The following is a 24,262-nucleotide window of genomic DNA, read 5'->3' as shown; positions in this document are numbered from 1 at the left end:
TCAGCAGGCCAGGGCAGCATCTGTGGAGAGAGAAACAGAGTTAACGTTTCAGGTCGATGACCTTTCGTCAGAACTGGAAAAAAGCAGGAAAAGGAACAGATTTTGAAGCAAGTTAGGGGCTGGGAAAAGGGGGAGGGGATGAAAGAACAAAAGGGAAGGTCAGTGATAGGATAGAAAGCAGTATTAATGTTTTATACAGTTCAAGCACAGTTCTCGGTGCCACGTCACGCATACAGGCCAATTCACTGCATGGAATTCTAGGTTTAAAATATAAAAGCCAAGATGTAATGAGCCTGTATAAAACCTAAAGACCTCAGGCTACAGTGTACATTAGCTTTTTTTTTAACGGCCTTATCAACCTGAAATTCGGCCTTTAATGCCTGTGAACCTTTCTCCCAAATCTCTCTGCTCTTCCACGGCACCGAGTCTACTTCCATTCAGAATATAATTACAGCTGCTATTTTCCAAAATGCATCACCTCACATGGAGTGACATTGAATTCCATCAGCCACTTTTTACCCTATTGTTCCATCTTATAAGTATCCCTTTGCAACTTCCTTTAGTCTTGTAAAGAATTAACTATTACCAGTGAACCATCTTGAAGAATTAGCCATGGGTGTATTAGCTTTATTAAATGTTTTGTTTATAAACTAATATGACTTGGACAAGAAATAACCTTGCCCAAAGAAAAAAGATCTGCATTTAGCAAAGTCAAATTCTCAGAGCCATGTCACATATGCTGGCCAATTCTCATAGAAATCAAATCAAATCAACTTTTATTGTCATTGTTAGTGCACAAGTGCAGTACAACGAAATGTAGGCTTGCGGCTCCCGAGAGTGTACATTTAGATTAAGACATTTAAACATTCAACATACATTTGGCTTGTAATACATTAACATAAACATAACCATAATAAAGTGCATTGGCAGATGTGCAGGCTTTAGAGTTTATTTGTGGAGTTCAGTAGGATGACAGCCCTGGGAAAGAAGCTGTTCCTAAATCTGGTCGTACGGGTGCGAATGCATCTGTAGCGTCTCCCAGATGGCAGGAGGGTGAACAGACTGTGGTTGGGGTGGGTAGGGTCCTAGAATCATAGAGTCCTAGAAATTTCCAGCACAGAAGGAGGCCATTCGGCTCATCGTGTCTGTGCCAGCTGAGAAAGAGCTATCCAGCCAATCTCACTTTCCAGCTCATGGTCTGTAGCCTTGTAGGTTACGGCACTTCAAGTACATATCCAAGTACTTTTTAAATGCGATGAGGGTTTCTGCCTCGACCACCCGTTCAGGCAGTGTTCCAGATCCCCACCACTCTCTGGGTGAAAAAAGTTCTCTTCAGCTCCCCTCTAATCCTTCTACCAATTACTTTAAATCTATGCCCCCTGGTTATTGTTCTCTCTGCTAAGGGAAATAGGTCCTTCCTATCCACTCTATCTAGGCCCCTCATAATTTTATACACCTCTATCAAGTCTCCCCTTAGCCGCCTCTGTTCCAAAGAAAAAACCCCAGCCTATCCAGTCTTTCCTCATAGCCAAAATTCTCCAGTCCTGACAACATCCTGGTAAATCTCCTCTGTACCCTCTCGAGTGCAATCATATCTTTCCTGTAATGTGGTGACCAGAACTGTGCGCAGTACTCTAGCTGTGGCCGAACTAATGTTTTATACAGTTCTCGGTGCCACGTCACACATCCAGGCCAATTCACAGTGCCACATCAGTTATACAGGCAACTTATATATGGACTTGGTTGTAGCAACCAACAATAAGATTACTGATTCAACAGATAATGGTGGCAAAGTGGTTATCTTACTGGGCTAGTAATCCAGAGGCCTGGACTAATCCAGAGACGCGAGTTCAAATCCCACCAGCTGGGGAATTTAAATTCAGTTAATTAAATAAATCTGGAATAAAAAACTACTAACAGTAATGGTGACCACGAAGTTATCGGTTTGTCGTAAAAAACCATCTAATGTCCTTTTAGGGAAGGAACTCTGCCGCCTTACCTGGTCTGGCCTATGTGATTCCAGACCCAAGCTGTGTGGTTGACTCGTAACTACCCTCTGAAATGGCCTAGCAAGCCACTCGGTTGTAACAAACCGCTACAAAAAACAATAATAAATCCAGATTTGGACATGGCAAAGTAACACCTAGCTCAGTCAACCCTGCAAAGTTGTCCTCACTAACATCGGGGACTTGTGCCAAATTTGGGAGAGCTGTCCCACAGACTAGTCAAGCAACAGCATGAATATCATACTCACAGAATCATACAATGTCCCAGACTCCTCCATCACCATCCCTGGGTATATCCTATCCCAGAGGTGGTATACAGTTGGGAGGGAGTGGCCCTGGGAGTCCTCAACATTGATTTTGGACCCCATGAAGTCGCATGGCTTCAGGTCAAGCATGGACGAGGAAACCTCCTGCTGATTACCACCTACCCTCCCTCAGCTGATGAATCAGTACTCCTCCATGTTGAACACCACCTGGAGTAGCAAGGGCACAGAATGGGGGACTTCAATGTCCATGGTAGCGTGAGGAAATTATACAGTGGTGTTTCCCAGGACCACTGTGTTTCTTGATGTATATTAATGACTTGGATGTGGGTGTACAGGGCACAATTTCAAAATTTGCAGCTGACACAAAACTTGGCAGTATAGTGAACAGTGAGGAGGATAGTGATAGACTTCAAGAGGACATAGACAGGCTGGTGGAATGGGCAGAAACATGGCAGATGAAATTTAACACACAAAAGTGTGAAGTGATACATTTTGGTAGAAAGAATGAAGAGAGGAAATATAAACTAAAGGGTACAATCCTAAAGGGGGTGCATGGACAGAGACACCTAGGGGTATATGTGCACAAATCGCTGAAGGTGGCAGGGCAGGTTGAGGAAGCAGTTAAAAAAGCTTATGGGATCCTGGGCTTCATGAATAGAGGTATAGAGTACAAAAGCGTGGAAATTATGATGAACCTTTGTAAAACGCTAGTTCGGCCTCAGCTGGAGTATTGTCCAATTCTGGGCACCGCACTTTAGGAAGGATTTGAAGGCCTTTGAGAGGGCGCAGAAAAGATTTAGGAGAATGATTCCAGGGATGAAAACTCTCCACTGGCTGAGTAAAAAGGAAGATGGCTGTGGTTGTTGGAGGTCAATAATCACATTGCTACAGGAGTTCCTCACAGCAGTGTCCTAGGCCCAACCATCTTCAGCTGCTTCATCAATAAACTTCCCTCCCTCACAAGGTCAGAAGTGGGGATGTTTGCTGATGACTGCACAGCGTTCAGTGCCATTCACAACTCCTCAGATAATGAAGCAGTCCATGCCCGCATGCAGCAAGATCTGGACGACATTCAGGCTTGGGCTGGTAAGTGGCAAGTAACATTCGTGCCACACAAGTGCCAGGCAATGACTATCTCCAACAAGTGAGAGCCTAACCACCGGCCCTTGACATTCAATGGCATTACCATCGCCAAATCCCCCTCCATCAACATCCAGGGGATCACCATTGACTAGAAACTTAACTGGACCAGCCACACACATACGTGGCAACAAGAGCAGGTCAGAGACTAGGTATTCTGCGGCGAGTGTCTCGCGTCCTGCCTCCCCAAAGTCTTTCCACCATCTACAAGGCTTAAGTCAGGAGTGAGCTGGAATACTCGCCACTTGCCTGGATGAGTGCAGCTCCAGCAACACGCAAGAAGCTCAACACTATCCAGGGCAAAGCAGCGCAATGCTTGATTGGCACTCCATCCACCACCTTAAACATTCACTCCCTCCACCACCGGTGTACCATGGCTGCAGTGTGTACCATCTACAAGATGCACTGCAGCAACTCGCCAAAGTTTCTTCGGCAGCACCTCCCAGACCCGCGACCTCTACCACCTAGAAGGACAAGGGCAGCAAGTGCATGGGAACACCATCACTTCCAAGTCTCTCACCATCCTGACTTGGAAGTATATTGCCATTCCTTCATCGTTGCTGGGTCACAATCCTGCAACTCCCTCCCTCCCTCCCTCGCAGCACTGTGGCAGCACTACACGAACTGCGGCAGCTCACCACCACCTTCTGAAGGTTAGTTAGGGATGGGCAATAAATGCTGACCTTGCCAGCGATGCCCACATCCGAGGGAGCTTCAGATGATCCTTAAAGTAAACCTAAACATTGGACCACTCCGATCTTATTCATATCTCTTTGTTTGTGATTAATTTTACTTTTCTACATACTTTACAAAACACTTCTGTTTATTATAAGGTGGAGTACCTGAGATGTTAAAAGGCTTAATTCCTTTCACCTTGGAAGTAGCTTTGAAAGTTGTTTTAAGAGAGCAGCATTAGGATGAATGATTTGTATGTGATTTCTGGGCACTTGAAGGAGGTAAATGATTGGAATTCTGCTGCATGCTGTAAGGAATAAATAAGCTGCTCTTCTCATTTTAAAGAGCTTTTCAGTAAATGCTCGTATTTTACATTGAGTGCTGACTTCTGACAGAATTTGCTTTAATAGTGCATTTCATTTAAACTTTGGTGCTGTAGTATTTTTATTGAATTCACCATTTGAGTTATGGATAAATGAAGGAATGACCCAGGGTTTGATTTGACCAAGAACCCCCTGATGGCTCAAACTAGCGTCGGTGATGTGTAACTGAACCATTCAGATTCCCAGGCTGTGTTGTGAACTAACTAGCAATTGGACGCAGGCTAAGGAAGAAGAAATCAGTCAGGGTTCCTGCTTCCTCATTTGTGTCCAACATCTTGCTGAAAAGTTCACGAGTGGAGGGCAAGGTCATGATGCCCCACTTCCCTTTTTCTCTCTCTTCCCTCTCCTTTCTCGCTCTTTCCCCCATTCCCCTCTCTCTCTTCCGCCCCGCCCCTCCTTTCTCTGGCCCCATTACCCCCTGACTCTCCCACGCGCACACTCTATATATTGTAGTGCTGTGCAGCAGTGCAGTACACATTGTAAATCATGGGATCAGCAGTAGGAGCTTGCTACTGTCTGAAGCACTGATCAGTCGGCTATAGTTGGATATATCATTTGGGCTGCTGGCCAAATCGATCACTAGCAGGACTGCTATGTGTTTTGATTAATTTGCTTTGTTAACTTTTTTAAAAAATTAAAAACCAGTGGTGAGGACTATTGTGGAAGCTGCCCCATTTATATCAGAATAATTCCAATAAACAAAATCAGGTTCGTAACGGGAGCTCTTTATTCTTTTAGTGCCTGTTTATACAGTTAGGTCAGGTATTGCTCACATCTCTGAAGCAACATCAACATTCCTTCCCTACGGCTTCCAGGCACTAAAGAGCTCACTCTAGCAGGGTGCATTCCTAATGTTTAAATTTTTGCTTTGATACCGAGCCCCGTTTGCCTCGCAGATGTTTCCCCCCTGTAGCTGCGGACAGATCTCTGCTCATCACATTGAACTTACTGAGCTGTTGAAAACTGTAGAATAATGGGTTTACAGCACCAGGTATAGCGGCTATGTTTTTCATTAGATCCCTCTTATTCTCCTTTTGAACCTAACCCAGCTAATCCCACGAGCATGTCTACAGCATCTTGCTGTGTGGATTGATGTATGTATTTTTGTTTTTAATGTCCTGGCAAACCTTGCTTCTAAATGTTATCCCTCCAAAGAAAAAGGGAATCTGCCTGTGTGTTATATAACTGACACTGAATAAAATCAATGTCCTGCTGCTGATTCCCCCGGGGGCATTTGTGGCTGGGCTTTCCTGGATTTTGTTTTAGTGCTGCGGTACGCCATTCTTTAAAATTGAAACATTACAGATGGGAGCTAAAGACACATTGGGCTTTTTAATATACTCGTTTACCTCTTGTTCATGGACAAAGAAAAAAAGACCTGGTTTTATCTAGCACCTTTCACAACCACCAACGTCCCAAAATGCTTCACAGCCAATGAAGTACTTTTTGAAGTGTAGTCATTGTTGTAATGTAGGAAATGCGGAAGCCAATTTACACCTAGCAAGGTCCCACAAACAGCAATGTGATAATGACCAGATAATCTCTTTTTACTGATGGTTGAGGGATAAATATTGGCCAGGCCATTGGGGAGAACTTCCCTGCTCCTCTTCGAAATAGTGTCATGGGATGACACCTGAGAAGGCAGACGGGACTTCTGATTAACCCCTCATCTGAAAGGTGGCACCTCTGACAGTGCAGCACTCCCTCAGTTCTATGCGAGTGACAACCTAGATATTGTGCTCAAGTCCCTGGAGTGGGACTTGAACCCATAACCTTCTGATGGAAGAGGCGAGAATGCTACCCACAAAACCACAGCTGACACCTGGGTAGTGTGGGACAGACTGCGTGTGGAAATGGTGTGGGGTGGGAGATTTCCATGGTGTAGGTAAGATCTGGGGCAAAATATTGACTAAAAGGGAAGGATTGGGGGGACTGTGGAATGGGAGCCATGCTCTACCAAGGTAAGTTTTATTCAGGGAGATTGGGTAATGCCGTGGTTATAGCGATAAGTATTGCAAGTAGTCAAATACCAGAGTTATCCAAAGAAAGAACAAACTTGCATTTATAACACCTTTCACGCAATCAGGATGTCACAAAGCCATTCATAGCCAGTGAATATCTTTTGAATTGTACTTTTCTAGGCAAACATGGCAGCCAATTTGCGGACAGCATCAAATGAGATAAATGGAGCCATTGTTTTATTTTTGGTGCTGGTTGAAGGAGGAATGCTGGCTAGCACTCCTGAAGCACATTCTCCTTCACTTTGAATACTATGGGATCTTCTACATCCTCTTGAACAGGAAACACCAGTTATAAAGAAATAGATCTCCAAGTAATGTACAGCAGGTAGCCATTTACTGGTCTTCTGTTTATAAGAACAATCATTGTTTTTGAGTTCAGTGAAAACAAAAACAAAAAACTGTGTTTAACCATTTAGAATATATGATGAGGTATAAAGATTATCCTTCAAATTGGTCGGTTTAACATGTCACACACTGCAAATCATTTCTAGTTATTTTCCCTGCCCAAAAAATGGTTTCCATAGGTTTCCTGGTTAATTTTCTACTGATGGGTTTGGGCCTACAAAGAGCCTGTTGTGGCACATTCTGTAAATGGCCAGTCTTGCCATTTTTAGAAATTTCTAGACGTTTTTACATGTGTGTGCTCGAAGCTGTAGCCTTCAAGCGTTGGACTCCTCATCTGACGGTGATGGTTCTGGTGTCCTGCATAACCCAAAGGCTCGGGCTTCTCGTAGGCACAGGCCTCTTGACAGAAAATGTTGCACTCATTTGAAACACCGCAAATACTAATGTGACTACGTTTAATCATTTTCTTGTAAATGTTCTAAAATCTTTATTTTTCCCAGCTTAATTTCTAGTCATAAATGCTCAGTGTAATGGAGAAAGCAAGATGGCAATGGAAGAGATTTACATAAAATACTTGAAACACTATTGTTGGCTCATGTAGACATTCCTCTTATTGGCAGATTTTTTTTGCTCACTGCTCGTGCTTGATTAATTACTTCTACATTAATAGCTACTTAATGACATGTTTGCTTGCTTTTCACTTGCTGTTGAGTTCCGAGAGGCTCAAATTTCAATATTCAGAAAAATCAAAGTGCTGCACGATGAACAGGAAATGTGTAGAATTGTACAGTTTGAAATTCTTGAATTTTTTTCAGTGACTCATTCTCTCTCTCCCCCCCCCCCCCCCCCCCTTACCGTAGTTTTTACAGCAGAAGTCTGTTTGATGGAATTGTGCTGTCTGCTCATGTCTTTGGCCTCCACTAACATACCGGAAATTGTGGGGAACCAAGGGTCTAATGAGAGTGAGGAACTTAACGTAATTAATATTAGTAAAGAAAAAGTACTGGAGAAATTAATGGGACTAAAAGCCGACAAATCCCTTGGACCTGGTGGCCTACACCCTAGGGTTTTAAGAGGTGGCTGCAGAGATAGTGAATACATTGGCTTTGATCTTCCAGAATTCCTTAGATTCTAGAATGGTCCCCGTGGATTGGAAGGTAGCAAATGTAAGCTTGTTGTTCAACAAAAGAGGGAGAGAGAAAACGGCGAACGATAGGCCAGTTAGCCTGATATCAGTAGTAGGGAAAATGCCTGACATCAGTAGTAGGGAAAATGTTAGAATCTATTATTAAGGACGTGGTAACAAGGCACTTGGAAAATCACAATATGATTCGGCAGAGTAAATACAGTTTCATGAAAGGGAAATCGTGTTTGACAAATCTAGTAGTTTTTTGAGGGTGTAACTGGCAGGGTATATAAGGGAGGACCAGGGAATGTAGTATATTTAGATTTTCAGAAGGCATTCGATAAGGTGCCACACGAGCTTATTACATAAAATTAGGGCTCATGGGATTGGGGGTAATATATTAGCATGGATTGGGGATTGGTTAACGGACAGAAAACAGAGAGTAGGAATAAATAGGTAATTTTTGCGATGGCAGGGTGTAACACAGAGTGCTGCCGGGATCAGTGCTTGGACCTCGGCTATTTACAATCTATATCAATGACTTAGATGAGGGAACTGATTGTAATGTATCCAAGTTTGCTGACGGTACAAAGCTAGGTGGGAACGTATGCTGTGAGGAGGATGCAAAGAGCCTGCAAAGGGATATAGACAGGTTAAGTGAGTGGTCAAGAAGATGCCAGATGGAGTATAAAATGTGGGGAAGAATGAAATTATCCACATTGGTAGGAAGAATGGAAAAGCAGAATATTTTTAAAAAGGTGAGACTAGTAAATGTTGGTATGCAGCAAGCAATTAGGAAAGTAAATGGTATGTTAGCCTTTATTGCAAGGCGATTGGGTATAAGAGTAAGGAAGTCTTGCGACGATTGTGCAGGGCTTTGGTGAGGCCACACCTGGAGTAGTGTGTGCAGTTTTGGTCTGCTTACCTAAGGAAGAATATACTTGCCTTGGAGGGGGCGCAACAAAGGTTCAGTAGATTGATTCCTGGGATGAGACGACTGTCCTATGAAGAGAGATTGAATAGAATGGGCCTATATTCTCTAGAGTTTAGAAAAATGAGAGGTGACCTCATTAAAATGTAGAAAATTCTTAGCGAGCTTGACAGGGTAGATGCTGAGATGCTGTTTCCCCTGGCTGGAGAGTTTAGAACTAGGGATCATAGTCTCAGGATAAGGGGTTGACCATTTAAGACTGAGATGAGAAATTTCTTTACTCAGAGGGTTGTGAATCTTTGGAATTCTGTAACCCTGAGGGCTGTGGATGCTCAGTCGATGAGTATATTCAGGACTGAGATCGATAGATTTTTGGGCACTAAGGGAATCAAGGGATATGGGGATAGGGCAGGAAAGTAGAGTTGATGTAGAAGTTCAGCCATGATCTTATTGAATGGTGGAGCAGGCTTGAGGGGCCATATGGCCCTACTGCTCCTATTTCTTATGTTCTTGTACTGTCCGGTCCCTTTTAGCATACAAACACTTAATTATCCCACAACTGGGATGTTTTCCCTTTCTAATTTCAGTCGTTCTCAAGTGCCTTGTTTATTGTTTCAGGTATCGAGTGCCCTCGTGGATCTCGGAACACACCTGCAGGAATCCAAGAGGGGGAACCGTTCAGTGAAGATGCCACTCAGTTCACCAAGGAGCTGGTGCTGCAGCGTGAGGTAGGGAAGTGGCTCACTTTTTAGCACTGCATTTTTTTGTCCGAATCTCTCAGTTGTATCTCACAGAAAGAACCAAATGGGAAACATTTCCACACGTATAAGAGAAGATTTTAATTGAAATTAAGCTTTTGTTGAAATGCAGGAGAGTTGCACAAATCCTATTGTATGCTTGAAAGCTGAATTTCACGGTGAAATCTGGATGCAAGATTTGGCTCTACTCACAGTAATGAGCTAATCTAAGGAGACACTAGCTTGTGTGATTTTTGGTTTTCCTGTGCAGCACACCATTGCCGTTGGAACTGATCACAGTTGACCTAACCTGTAAGCACGTGAGGTGCATGAGAACAATACAACTTTTATTCTCTTTCGTAGTCTTCCCCTACTGCTTAAAAAAAAAGCCCCACCTCCCCCCTGGTTCTACAGTGGGCAAGATCCCTTCAATTTCTGTTCCACCAACGCCCCCCCCAATCTATTTCCGCTTGGTTGAGCTCCTACGGTCAAAAAACTTGCTGTATGTTGAAATCACAGATGTAAATCAAACATTCTCTGTTTCTGTGGGGCACTGAGTTGCTAATGCAAACCCTACTAATTCTGTTAATTTCTCCAGATTTTTACAATCTATTGAATTGCTTAGTTTCTGTTAATTTAACAGTTGTATTTAAGTGTTTCAGCAATACTCCTGAATCTTGCCCGGTTTGCTGTTAGGTTCACCAGTATTAGGCGGTGAAATAGTCACTTATTGAAGAGGAAGTCTCCCCACTACAAGATTAAATAAATTTTGGACTGTGCAGATGCCATCTTCAAGGAAACTGTCTTGGAGCAGTTACTGACTAAAATGATGTAATGGATGCAGTCGAAAGTGCACTGTAATGAGGGCAATGTTTCACAAATTTGGTTGCCTGGAGCGTAGAAGGATTGGGAAAGATTTGTACTTGGTAACAGACAAGTCATAAATTTCCCATAGTACATGATTCAGCAACCCTAGCTCACCATCTCATTAATGAATGGGCTTCAGCATTCAGGATGTTCAGCTCTGTCAGGGTAAGGAAGCTGCCTTGGGTGTACCATTTAAATGACTGACTGATTGGATTTTGGAAACACATTAGGTTAATGTCATCCGGGCATGATATTTAAACACGCTTTCTTCCGCACATGCACAGACATATTCAGCTGGTTTTTACCATTTGAATTATAAGTGTGTGGGGAATCTGAGGGAGAAAATCCTCTGAACAAAAAATATTCTTTTTTTCCAAGAGGACAGTGGCATGAGAAAAGGTGAAACTTGGTATAGGGTGACTAGATTTTTGTTTTTGGCTAATTAAGTTACAGTGCACCGTACCCTATCAAAATACCAGATATCAGCTTCTATGTGTTTAACTTGGTTTTTTGACTCGGCATATTGAGAGATGTTGGCCTTGCCCTTGGTGCTGAAAGCTCTATGGTAATTAAAAGCAGCCTCTGTAATTCACGTTTGCAGTGTGAGCTGTTCTGGTGTTTCAAACTGCAATAAATTTTGTCAGCACGAAGGAACAGAGCTGTTGTACACAGGCTTTATTAGGAACATTGGCGAGTCTTCAGGATCTAAATATCAGGTGGCTTCTTCAGGACTGCACACCAAGCAATCCCTGTGAATTCCTTTTTTTACATAACGGACCAAAAGTTGCGATCGGAGGCGTACCTCTGGACTACGCCTCCGACCCGTGAAAGGAATACGCACCTACCTGATGGCCCTCCTGCAAAAACTTGCAGCCTGACGCTGCAAGGCGGGGGGCAGTGTATTGGCCCATGGATCCCAGGGACGCAGGCGGTCCTGGTCCTCCAATCACAAAGCAGAATTGGATTTTACATCATTTCAGAAGGGAATCCTGCAATCAGATTTAATGGAATCCCAAAATCAGATTTAATTACAATTTACAGGATTGGAATTTAATTTCTAATTCGCTTCATTCCACCAACTTCACTCAAAATGTAATTTTTGATAATTTTCGACATCATTAAAACTCTAATCCGGGCCAATATTTGCAGTAAAAACTCATTCAATAGTTATATTGTATAATTTCCGAGATGAAAATGTTTAAAACATGCCCAAGGTATCCCCTTACACTGATGCAAATAGGCCCTGCGCTCCTGTTTGCATCAACCGTAACATTTTCATACGTAATTGCTGGCCAACTTTGCCAGAAATTGCCCTTTCATGGGCCATGCGGATGGCCTGTCAATGTGTACGTCGACGGACCGCAAGTTCTGAATTTCGCGCAAGCGCACACGGAAATCTCGAACATGCGGTGGATTTCAAAGGCGGTATCTGAGCACGCTGCCTTATCCACCGCAAAATCCGGGCCAATATTACTGTAAATTTCCTTTTTTGGAGGGGGAAGGGGGTGATGGAGAGAAAATGAGTAAACTCATGTTGTAGCCTGCACTAATGCAGTTGGGCTTCTGAAATGATGAAGCGGATTTGGAGAGAGTTCACGCTCTTTATACCAGTGATCTTTCCATGATGTATATTACTTAATATCACAGAAAGTCAAACAGTGATTGCATGGTTAGCTTGAAATCTGTGTTTATGCCTAAACCTCCATGGGTGGTGATAATTATCTAATTGTGATTTGTTGCCATCTGGTAGTCTGCCAGTTTGACACTTGTGCAGAGGATCGCTTAGAATGATTAGGCAGTGGCAATTTGGATCGTGATTTCTTGGACAAAGCCATGGTTTTGAGAGTCTATTATTTATGAACCATATCTTCTGTATTTTAAGTTTTTTTCTGATGGGCTAGGAACTATGATATTGCAACTTAAAAAAAAAGAAACAACATTTGATTGTCAGACTTGTGACCATTAGGTGTTGCTAGTGGCTGGTGTCCATGCTCACATGACAGAAGCTAGTTGTTGTAGCATCGTGGTCCATTGGAAATGCTGGCCTCTTACACGTGAGCTTTTAATTTTCTGTTGCTCTAGAATCAAAATAAGCATGCCCTGGATCTCGGTGTTTTTTAGCCCCGAGGCAGAACTGCGCTTTTCAGGAATGTGATTTGCATTTAAGGTTGATCCCCTTGCTGGTTTTTGCACACTAATTAGTTAAATTTTTGAAACTACTACAAGTTAGTTTTAACTGGCAATACAGTAGCCTTTTATTAATATTTGCTTCAGCATGGAATATTTAACACATCTGGCACTATTGGTTTTAATTTTCATTTAAATGGAAGTTGCATGTATAAATCTCCTGATAATCGGGTGTACTATTGCACAGACAGGTTTTTCCTCTTGAAACTGGTTACTTGGGCGATGCGTGCTCTCTCTCGGCTCTCCATTGCTTAGGTAGCTTCTCTGGCCTTTTGGGCGTTCAGTCTGCTGGTGATCTCAAATGACTTCTTTGTTGATGATGTACATGTTTACACAGTGCATGTTAACACTAATGTCCCTGAGAGCAACATATTGGTCCTGTGGGGTGGAGTGTCAGCAGTAAGGTTCAGATTTTTCAGAGGTTTGTTCTGTTTGGGGTGCTGGTTTCTTGAGTGAAACATGGTAATCCTTGGAATCCTTATCACACAAAATTCTGTCCCCAAACCTAACTAAAAGGCAATAAGAGTGTAAGGTTCTTGAGTACAAGAGCTGAAATATTACACCTGGGGAACCCCTGCTGTGTTTATTAAGTGAAAAACATTTTGAAGAGTGTTTTAAAAGCCTGAACTGCTGTGTTGCCCCCAGCTTGCTGTGTAGTCTGAGAAGTTCACAGTTTGACTTTTTTTGTATTAAATTGAATTGTTGAAGTCTAATTTAGAAATGTGACTCGCAGGGCTTTGAGCCTATAATTGAGAATTGTCTGACATTAAATTGCAACAGAATGGACTTCGGTTGAAGTAAATGTTGTACATGTTTAAGTGTGAGCATTTGTTTGTATTGTGTTGGGGAAGGGGAAGGGTTTGAAATTGTTATGGAGCCAGGTCAGCAGCAGATTGTGATCATGAGTTCTGCTTTGAGTAAAACTGTGGTGCGTATTCACCTAGTTTAAAGAGTTGAATCCAAAGATTAACGTTCAATTTGCTGGTGCGTTTAACGCCAGTCATTTTGAAATTTCCGCCCAAGTTCCACTTGATGATGCACGTAGCAAGTTTCTTCAGCAAGGAATAGAATGATATCTTTCTCTCATCCCTTGTGCCTCCAAAGAAATTGACATAGATCCACTCCAGCTGGATGTGACCTGCCCCATGAGTGATGCTCTGAAGTCATCCAGTAGGAGTTGCACACGATGAGTTGCAGGGTCACTACCTCCTATTTTAATAACCCTTCTCACTGCTATCTCTCTACTCAGTGAAGTACAGCTGCTTGTGCTGGTTTCTAAGAGTTTTTATTATGTCTCTGGTCCATATTTTAAATGGTTCTGCAACTTTCAATTCAAGTCCACTCCTTGCACCTTTTGGATTGCTTCTCACATCCACTCCAAATATTGTTTGAATAATGGATAACAAAGCTGCATTTCACCAGTGGTGGCAGATCCTTACATGCTTTATGTGGAAGGGGAGGGAGGAAGCCTTACTGCCCAAGAAAGTTACTTCCGCTCACAGCGGAAGTTCTTTTTCTCTCCTGCTGTTAATAGGCTGTTTGCGTAACTTTATTTTGTGTTTGTGGGATTCTGAATTCTACCACGTGAAGTTTGTGGGTGACTCTCCCATTGAATTTGTTCCATCTGGCCTGTCTGGGCTCTGTGAAAAGGCTAATCACTTCGTCGCAATCCCCTGCCCCTTCTCCATACCCTTTTTAAGGGTGACTTTTTCAAATATTCATCCGTTTCCCTTTTAAAAGCTGTTATGGATTCTGCTTCCACCATAGTTTTTGATCGGCTATTCCATGTCCTATCAGAACTCAGTATATTTTTAAAATAAGAGAAATTCTGCTATCCTGCCTTCGCGCTTTTGGTGATCTTCAATTTATATCTTCTCGTTACCAACTCGCTGACCAGTGAAAATAGTTTTCTTTTTCCCAATTTACTTGATCAAACTCCCTCTCAGTTTTGACCCATCAAATCTCCTCTTAACCCTTCTTTGTTTATGTGAAAAATCCCTAGATTCCCTCGTCTCTGCTCATAACTAAAGTTATCATCTCTGATATCATTTTAGCAAATGCACAACTCTATAAAAGAACGCACACGCATACACACCGTTACTGGCAAGTGGTTTTTCTGGAAATGTCTGCACAGGAGGAGGTCTTCTGGTGTATCGTGCTGCCAGCTCCTCCAAAGGAACTGCTCTCTCCAATCCCACCTCCCGGTTTTGCCCTCGTTGTGTGCAGATTTAGAAAATGCAAGAGTGTGGGTGATTTTGGTTTTCTGACAACCTGATCAGACACATTGACTTTGGGCGTGCAGCGTAAACTGAGTTTTTTGATAAACTGATCAAAAGAATTGCCAGTGATTCCTCCCAGTGGAACATGTCACCCTATAGAATTTAAACTGGTGCAGGATTCTTGCAGGGATTGGAACAAACTCTCCTGCAGTAACCAAGTAAACCAGATTCTCTCTTTTTGAATGGAACAAAATCTGATTCTTTACAAAAATGCATGAAAGTGTGGGCCAAAGCATTTCAGCTACATAGCTCCGCTCTTGCAAGACCACTGAGCCACTTGCCATTTACAGGAAACTTTGGTTTATCCGGAGGCTGACTGTCCGGAATGCTCGAGCCACCGGCAAAATTCAGGAGTCGGTTCAGTAAGTTTTTTTTCTTTTCGTTGCTTTTTTTTCCCACTAGTCAGGCTCTGCAAGGTCTAGCTAAAGCTGTTGCTTAGCTACAGAGACGCTTGCAAGCTACGGCCGACTGTTTAGCAGCTGTTGCTAAGCAACAGGGTTTGTTGCTAGATACGGAGCTCAAAAGCTTCCGTATGTTTTAACATTAGCGCTGGTTTGTCCGGCAGTTTTGATGGGACGGCAACAGCTCGGTGCCGGATAGCACAATGTTTCCTGTACATAGCTCTTGTTGAATACATTCAGTAAGATTACTTTGCCTTGATGTCGAGCGCTGCTCACGTGAGAAAATGAAATTCATGGGACTGTTAAGTTTAGGCACAGTGGGCTTTTTATGGTAGGTGGTGGCAATTAGTGCAAATATTACTAACACATCAAGAACAGCCTTGTGGTTTATTTTAAACAAAAATGAGCATGTACGTCACACTTGGTCTGCCTTGTGTTGGCGTTCTATTCCTGTCTCTCTCCCAAGAAAACACTGTGATAAGTAAGCTAGTCGTTTGCTATTGGTGCTAATGTAAGTAATATTGAGTCATGTTTATCTTTGTTTAGGTTTTTGATACCAAGTTTTGGAAGGAACTGTTCTGGTGAACGACAGTCAGCCCTGAGTTGACCAAGCTCTGCCTGCATGGCACTAGGGGTACTGCATTTCCCCGCACTGTCCATGGGCTAGTGTGGGATGAATCAGCCAGGGTTCTCGCCAATGTTTTTTTTTGGCGCCGCGTGGCCCCTTCAGGAGGCTGCACGGGCCATTCAAAATAAATGCGCATGCGTGGTTTTTGGATTGAAAGGCCAGCTGCGCAGGATCCCTGGAGCGCTATATGGCTGTGGCCGCACAGCTTCCAGGGAATGTTGGCTTTCGCTCCTGATCACTATCCAGTGACTGCTGGGAAGTGTGAGAGAGTAGATGTTGGTTGTGGCAAGGATTGGACTTGATGCCACCCCCCACCAACTAAAGTTCAAATACTCGGCTGACACTCATCTGTTCCCTGTTTAGATTTGTATGAAGAATCACCACCTGATCAAGATACTGGGCGGTACTTGATACCTTGAGAAGAGTGGGGGGTGGAGGGGGTGAAGCTAGAAGAGGATTGGCAGGAGAGGAAGCTCAGCATATCTGATACCTACGAACCACTGGGGGTAGAACTTCTGTTTGCACAGGCTTATCCTACACTTGCAGGGGAGCTGCTAATGGTTTTGCAGTGCTGACTTGAGTAATTCTCTGTTAATAGATCCTTGCAAATGCTCATTAAAAGTTGACATTTGCAAGTTCTTAAGAATTGCAAGTGTTAAAGGATTGTCTGCCCTTAAACCAGTTTTAGACAGTTTCATTTTCACTTTACCCTTCAATGCTTTCAGTTGAGTTTCTGCTGTAAATTTATGTGGGAGCTGTAGATCTGGTTTCAAATCGACCAAGATGATATTTTCCCCTTCTAATGAGTTTGGCAGTCTCAACCCAATTCCTATTGGACATTGTTCACCATACGAAACCGGCACTGAATACTCTATTCCATACAGCTCGGGGACTGTAAGAATGGCTGGTGTGTGAAATGGAAAAGTCACACTGGTGCTTTGGGGGTACTCTGCAATTGAGGTGATGTACACTGTTGGGACAGGAGTTAGAATCAGAATGGTTACAGCATGGAAGAAGGCCATTCGGCCCGTCGAGCCCATGCCGGTAAGAGCACTTCAGCTAGTCCCACTCCCCCACTCTTTCCCCGTAGCCCTACAAATTTCTTTCCTTCAGATACTTATCCAATTCCCTTTTGAAAGCTGTGATTGAATCTGCCTCCACCACCCTTTCAGGCAGTGCATTCCAGATCTTAATCACTCGCTGCGTAAAAAAGTTGTTTTTTTTTTAACGTCGCCTTTGGTTCTTTTGCCAATCACCTTAAATCTGTGTCCTTCTGCCAATGGGAACAGTTTCCCGCTATCTGCACTACCCAGACCCCACATGATTTTGAACACCTTGGTCAAATCTTCTTTGCTCCAAGGAGAACAACCCCAGCTTCTCCAGTCTATCAACGTAACTGAAGTCCCTCATCCCTGGAATCAGTCTCGTAAATCTTTTCTGCACCCCCCCGAAAGCATTCACATCCTTTCTAAAGTGTGGTGCCCAGAATTGGACACCGTACTCCAGTTGGGACCGAACCAGTGTTTTTTACAGGTTCATAATTTCCACACAGCCGAGGATCCCCTAAGCCTTTTTAACTGATTTCTCAACCTGCCTTGACACCTTCAACGATTTGTGCACACATACCTCCAGGTCTCTCTGTTCATGCACCCCCTTCAGGATTGCACCATTTAGTTTGTATGTCCTCTCCTCGTTCTTTCTACCAAAATGTATCACTTCGCACTTTTCTGTGTTAAATATCATCTGCCACGTGTATGCCCATTTCACCAGCCTGTCTGTCTTCCTGAAGTCTATCACTCTCCTCCTCACTTTATTATATTTCCAAGTTTTGTGTCATCTGCAGATTTTGAAATTGTGCCCTGTACACCCACGTCCAAGTCATTCATATATATCAAGAAAAGCAGTGGTCCGAGAACCGACCCCTGGGGAACACCACTGTATACCTTCCTCCAGTCCGAAAAACAACCGTTTAGCACTGCTCTCTGTTTCCTATCACTTAGCCAATTCCATATCCATGCTGCCACTGTCCCTTTTATTCCATGGGCTTCAACTTTGCTGGCAAGCCTATTATGTGGCACTTTGTCCAACGCCTTTTGGAAATCCATGTACATTCCGTCAAATGCATTACCTTCATCAACCCTCTCTGTTACCTCATCAAAGAACTCAATCATATTAGTTAAACACGATTTGCCTTTAACAAATCCGTGCTGGCTTTCCTTAATTAATCCACACTTGTCCAAGTGACTGTTAATTTTGTCCCTGATTATTGTTTCTTAAAGCTTCCCCACTACCGAGGTCAAACTGACTGGCCTGTAGTTGCTGGGTTTATCTTTACACCCTTTTTTGAACAATGGTGTAACATTTGCAATTCGCCAGTCCTCTGGCACCACCCCCTTATCTAAGAAGGATTGGAATATTATGACCAGTACCTCTGCGATTTCCGCCCTCAATTCCCTCGGCATCCTAGGATGCATCCCGTCCGCTCCTGGTGATTTACCTACTTTAAGTACAGACAGCCTTTTTAATACCTCCTCTTTATCAATTTTTATCCAATCAAGTATCTCTACTACCTCCTTTTATTATGTCTACGGCAGCACCCTCTTCCTTGGTGAAAACAGATGCAAAGTACAGGTAGACTACCCTTTATCTGAACTTCCGAAAACCGAAACCCTCTAAAAACCGAAGGTTTTTTTGGTCAGCGTAAGTCGTGCGCACGACATGACCAGAGTGGCGCACGACTTACGCTGAGCAGAGGGTCAGCGTAAGTCGTGCGCACGACCCCCCCGCGGAACCACCTGACTCTCTTCCAAAGGCTCGAAAGCAACGAGAGCTCTGAGCCCGCGGCGGTGCCGGCCCGTGCTCCGACCGAGCACGACGACCTGTTGGTGGAAATGCGGAACTTCATTGCATTCCAGGCTAGCAGCGACGGACAAGCCACGACTGCGGGCCGACGCCGACCCCCCCGCGGACCCCTGCCGACCCACCTTCCGAAATTTTCCGGAAACCGAAACACGGCTGGTCCCGAGGTTTTTGGATAAAGGATAGTCTACCTGTACTCGTTTAGTACCTCAGCCATACCCTCTGCCTCCATGCATAGGTCTCCTTTTTGGTCCCTAATCGGCCCCACCCTCCTCTTAATACCCTTTTACTATTTAAATACCTATTGAAGACTTTTGGATTCTAGATCTAACACATTCTTAATTAATCTGGAAGTGTTCAATAGTACAGTGTCGAAGGAGCTCCAATTGGCTTTGTATCTGTGTTCTGCTGTACTGGACTCTTGCTGGGTGCCCAAATGTCGCTCCAAAGTGCTGACATACTTAGAGTTTAACAATTCATGTGCACAAAGTGAAAGAAAAAAATTATTCGTGGTGATGAACTTAAGGAGTATTTTGATTTTGCATTAAGTTATGCTTCCAGAAGCTGGATCAAGAAGTAATTTTAGAAGTTTGCAAACAGATTGTGTGGCTCCCCCTGATTCAGGGAGCAGTGGTGGTACAGGGACCTATAGAGTGGAATACAGTGTAATAAAATGGAGGAAAATACAAACCACTTTTTAAAAATAGTACACTTCATTGTGCACAACACTGCCAACAACAATGTTGTGTTGTGCTTTCTGCCTTTTGAAAGCTTAAGGTTTTTGAACACTCTTAAGGTTAATGGTCAGAAAGGAACTGCATGCTACTGCAGCATTCAGTGGAAATGGTGCTGAACTACCAATGAGCATTGAGCAACAGTTCATCAAAGGGGGCGACTGGAGAGTACAATGCCTGAAAAAGACTGGAGAGTTTTCATGTGGTCTCGGTTCCTGACAAAGGAAGCCCAATAAATTGACTCCTAGTCCTGTCGTGCTGGCCACCCCTTCAAGTTCATGATGCAGCACATCTTTTTGAATACAACCTGAAACCATTTCATGTTAGATTTTTAGTTTAAACTTAGAGGAATTAGATAGTTTTGATTCAACATACAATGCTTTCATCTAGCCACTGATTGTTTAATTTCATGCTGGTCGATTTCCTAATTTGGTAGTGACTTGCAACATGTTAATGCCCCTTTCATCCATTACCCTTGAGATTTCCATCAAAATGTTCACTTCGTAATTAACATCCATTCATTCACTCATCCAACTCATTTCCTTTCTCTCTCCGCCCGCTCTCTCTCCGCCCGCTCTCTTTCACTCTCTCTTCGCCCGCTCGCTCTCTCTCTCTCTCCGCCCGCTCTCTCTCTCTCTCTCCGCCCGCTCTCTCTCTCCGCCCGCTCTCTCTCTCTCTCTCCGCCCGCTCTCTCTCTCTCTCTCCGCCCGCTCTCTCTCTCTCTCTCCGCCCGCTCTCTCTCTCTCTCCGCCCGCTCTCTCTCTCTCTCCGCCCGCTCTCTCTCTCTCTCCGCCCGCTCTCTCTCTCTCTCCGCCCGCTCTCTCTCTCTCTCTCCGCCCGCTCTCTCTCTCTCTCCGCCCGCTCTCTCTCTCTCTCCGCCCGCTCGCTCTCTCTCTCCGCCGCTCGCTCTCTCTCTCCGCCCGCTCGCTCTCTCTCTCCGCCCGCTCGCTCTCTCTCTCCGCCCGCTCGCTCTCTCTCTCCGCCCGCTCGCTCTCTCTCTCCGCCCGCTCGCTCTCTCTCTCCGCCCGCTCGCTCTCTCTCTCCGCCCGCTCGCTCTCTCTCTCCGCCCGCTCGCTCTCTCTCTCCGCCCGCTCGCTCTCTCTCTCCGCCCGCTCGCTCTCTCTCTCCGCCCGCTCGCTCTCTCTCTCCGCCCGCTCGCTCTCTCTCTCCGCCCGCTCGCTCGCTCTCTCCGCCCGCTCGCTCGCTCTCTCCGCCCGCTCGCTCTCTCTCTCCGCCCGCTCGCTCTCTCTCTCCGCCCGCTCGCTCTCTCTCTCCGCCCGCTCGCTCTCTCTCTCCGCCCGCTCGCTCTCTCTCTCCGCCCGCTCGCTCTCTCTCTCCGCCCGCTCGCTCTCTCTCTCCGCCCGCTCGCTCTCTCTCTCCGCCCGCTCGCTCTCTCTCTCCGCCGCTCGCTCTCTCTCTCCGCCCGCTCGCTCTCTCTCTCCGCCCGCTCGCTCTCTCTCTCCGCCCGCTCGCTCTCTCTCTCCGCCCGCTCGCTCTCTCTCCGCCCGCTCGCGCGCTCTCTCTCCGCCCGCTCGCGTGCTCTCTCGCGCGCTCTCTCTCTCCGCCCGCTCGCGCGCTCTCTCTCTCCGCCCGCTCGCGCGCTCTCTCTCTCCGCCCGCTCGCGCGCTCTCTCTCTCCGCCCGCTCGCGCGCGCTCTCTCTCCGCGCGCTCTCTCTCTCCGCCCGCTCGCGCGCTCTCGCTCTCCGCCCGCTCGCGCGCTCTCGCTCTCCGCCCGCTCGCGCGCTCTCTCTCTCCGCCCGCTCGCGGGCTCTCTCTCTCCGCCCGCTCGCCGGGCTCTCTCTCTCCGCCCGCTCGCGGGCTCTCTCTCTCCGCCCGCTCGCCGGCTCTCTCTCTCCGCCCGCTCGCGCGCTCTCTCTCTCCGCCCCGCTCGCGCGCTCTCTCTCTCCGCCCGCTCGCGCGCTCTCTCTCTCCGCCCGCTCGCGCGCTCTCTCTCTCCGCCCGCTCGCGCGCGCTCTCTCTCCGCCCGCTCGCGCGCTCTCTCTCTCCGCCCGCTCGCGCGCTCTCTCTCTCCGCCCGCTCGCGCGCTCTCTCTCTCCGCCCGCTCGCGCGCTCTCTCTCTCCGCCCGCTCGCGCGCTCTCGTCTCTCCGCCCGCTCGCGCGCTCTCTCTCTCCGCCCGCTCGCGCGCTCTCTCTCTCCGCCCGCTCGCGCGCTCTCTCTCTCCGCCCGCTCGCGCGCTCTCTCTCTCCGCCCGCTCGCGCGCTCTCTCTCTCCGCCCGCTCGCGCGCTCTCTCTCTCCGCCCGCTCGCGCGCTCTCTCTCTCCGCCCGCTCGCGCGCTCTCTCTCTCCGCCCGCTCGCGCGCGCTCTCTCTCCGCCCGCTCGCGCGCTCTCTCCGCCCGCTCGCGCGCTCTCGCGCAGGCTCTCTCTCTCCGCCCGCTCGCGCGCTCTCTCTCTCCGGGCCCCGCTCGCGCGCTCTCTCTCTCCGCCCGCTCGCGCGCTCTCTCTCTCCGCCCGCTCGCGCGCTCTCTCTCTCCGCCCGCTCGCGCGCTCTCTCTCTCCGCCCGCTCGCGCGCGCTCTCTCTCCGCCCGCTCGCGCGCGCTCTCTCTCCGCCCGCTCGCGCGCGCTCTCTCTCCGCCCGCTCGCGCGCTCTCTCTCCGCCCGCTCGCGCGCTCTCTCTCTCCGCCCGCTCGCGCGCTCTCTCTCTCCGCCCGCTCGCCGCGCTCTCTCTCTCCGCCCGCTCGCGCGCTCTCTCTCTCCGCCCGCTCGCGCGCTCTCTCTCTCCGCCCGCTCGCGCGCTCTCTCTCTCCGCCCGCTCGCGCGCTCTCTCTCTCCGCCCGCTCGCGCGCTCTCTCTCTCCGCCCGCTCGCGCGCTCTCTCTCTCCGCCCGCTCGCGCGCTCTCTCTCTCCGCCCGCTCGCGCGCGCGCTCTCTCTCCGCCCGCTCGCGCGCGCGCTCTCTCTCCGCCGCTCGCGCGCGCTCTCTCTCCGCCCGCTCGCGCGCGCGCTCTCTCTCTCCGCCCGCTCGCGCGCGCGCTCTCTCTCTCCGCCCGCTCGCGCGCGCGCGCTCTCTCTCCGCCCGCTCGCGCGCGCTCTCTCTCTCCGCCCGCTCGCAGCGCGCGCTCTCTCTCCGCCCGCTCGCAGCGCGCGCGCTCTCTCTCCGCCCGCTCGCGCGCGCGCTCTCTCTCCGCCCGCTCGCGCGCGCGCTCTCTCTCCGCCCGCTCGCGCGCGCGCTCTCTCTCCGCCCGCTCGCGCGCGCGCTCTCTCTCTCCGCCCGCTCGCGCGCGCGCTCTCTCTCTCCGCCCGCTCGCGCGCGCTCTCTCTCTCCGCCCGCTCGCGCGCGCTCTCTCTCTCCGCCCGCTCGCGCGCTCTCTCTCTCCGCCCGCTCGCGCGCTCTCTCTCTCCCCGCCCGCTCTCTCTCTCTCTTCCCCGCCCGCGCGCTCGCTCCCCGCCCGCGCGCTCGCTCCCCGCGCCCCCCCCTCGCTCCCTCTCCTCCACAAAAAAGAGAGGGGGCGAAAACACACTGCTATAGTTCCTTCAGACTCTGCTTTTCACGTGTCTCCTAGCTGTAAAATGTCCATCAGGTTGTCATGAGATTCTGCAGTATTTTTCCATGGAGATAAAATTTATTTAAAAATAAACTATAACCTCCAGCTCGCAATCCAAGAATATGAAACTTCAAGTGATCCCTGTCTCTGATTAATGGCTAAAATCAGGATTCCCTAAGACTGTACGAAGTTGATGGTTACCCGGCAGAACTGGGGCAATGGTTTATTCTATATTTGGCGAAACCATAAATCAGATCTATCTGCATTTGCTTACAGGTTCATCTTGCATTTTTGTAAGTGGAAAAAACTATTTGCTACAGCTTGTTTGAAAGTCCTTCTGAATGGTCCTAATCTGTAACAGTGCTCATGACTGGGTAGAGTGATGGGTCCAGTTGTATTTGGTTACAAACACCTTGCAAAATACAGTGGCCTCTCTGTTTTAAGCTATTGTCTTCCCTGCAGAATGCACGACTTCTTGGTGATCTGATCCCAGGCTCCTCTTGCCAGTATTCTTCTGACACTGGTTGCCAAGATGCGAGAGACTGCACTCCCCTCTTTCTCCCCCCCTCCCCCGCCCGCCCCCCCTTCTCTTCCGCCCCCCTCCCCTTCCCTTCACCCCTTGTATCACGAATGCATGGAAAGCAGCAGCAGTTGTGATCTTGGAAACCATTGTGTTGCATTGGATGCTTGATCTCTCTCTTTATTCTTGTAACCTTCACTTCAGTTCATAGTTATTTATCCAATATTGACACAGTATTACCTGTTCTTGTTGGGAGTCTGTTCTACATATTCAGTAGTTTTCAGGAGGTATGATTTCCCTGTTCTCGCTTGTGGGTTTTTAATTTTATACTCCTGTTGTGCAGCTCAGTCTGTGTCCAAACTAAATCACCTGCTTGTATCTGCACCTCTCAGCATTTAAAAAAAAAATAGATCACAAGTCCTCTGTCTTTTCTCGAATGTAAACTTGTTCAGCTCCGTGAGTCTGTCCTCGTAAGCTAGTTTCAGAATCAGCTTGTCCTCTTGAAGATAGGCTGCCCAAAAACACAGCACACTCCAAATGTAGCATCATCCGTGGTCTGCACAAGCTTAGATTAATCTCCTTTGACTTGTAATCAGATGCCCTTGAGGTACATCCTAGAACATTATTACTTCTTGTTGATAGCTCAACACTTG

General features: G+C 47.1%; 1 protein-coding gene across 1 annotated transcript in view; it reads left to right on the top strand.

Annotated features, from left to right (window-relative positions):
• snd1 (staphylococcal nuclease and tudor domain containing 1) overlaps positions 1-24,262 on the top strand; it is a 1,037,556-nt gene that overhangs the window by 493,908 nt on the left and 519,386 nt on the right. Inside the window, exon 16 of the mRNA XM_086010590.1 lies at positions 9,512-9,621. Within this exon, the coding sequence (XP_085866716.1) occupies positions 9,512-9,621 (110 nt within the window). The remainder of the gene's footprint in view (positions 1-9,511; positions 9,622-24,262) is intronic.

The sequence above is a fragment of the Somniosus microcephalus genome, chromosome 17, assembly GCF_052327205.1.
Source record: "Somniosus microcephalus isolate GS21.2 chromosome 17, FLI_Smic_1.0, whole genome shotgun sequence".
NCBI lineage: Eukaryota > Metazoa > Chordata > Chondrichthyes > Squaliformes > Somniosidae > Somniosus > Somniosus microcephalus.
The sequence above is the reverse complement of the archived record's forward strand: the minus strand, read 5'-3'. Positions and strand labels throughout refer to the sequence as shown.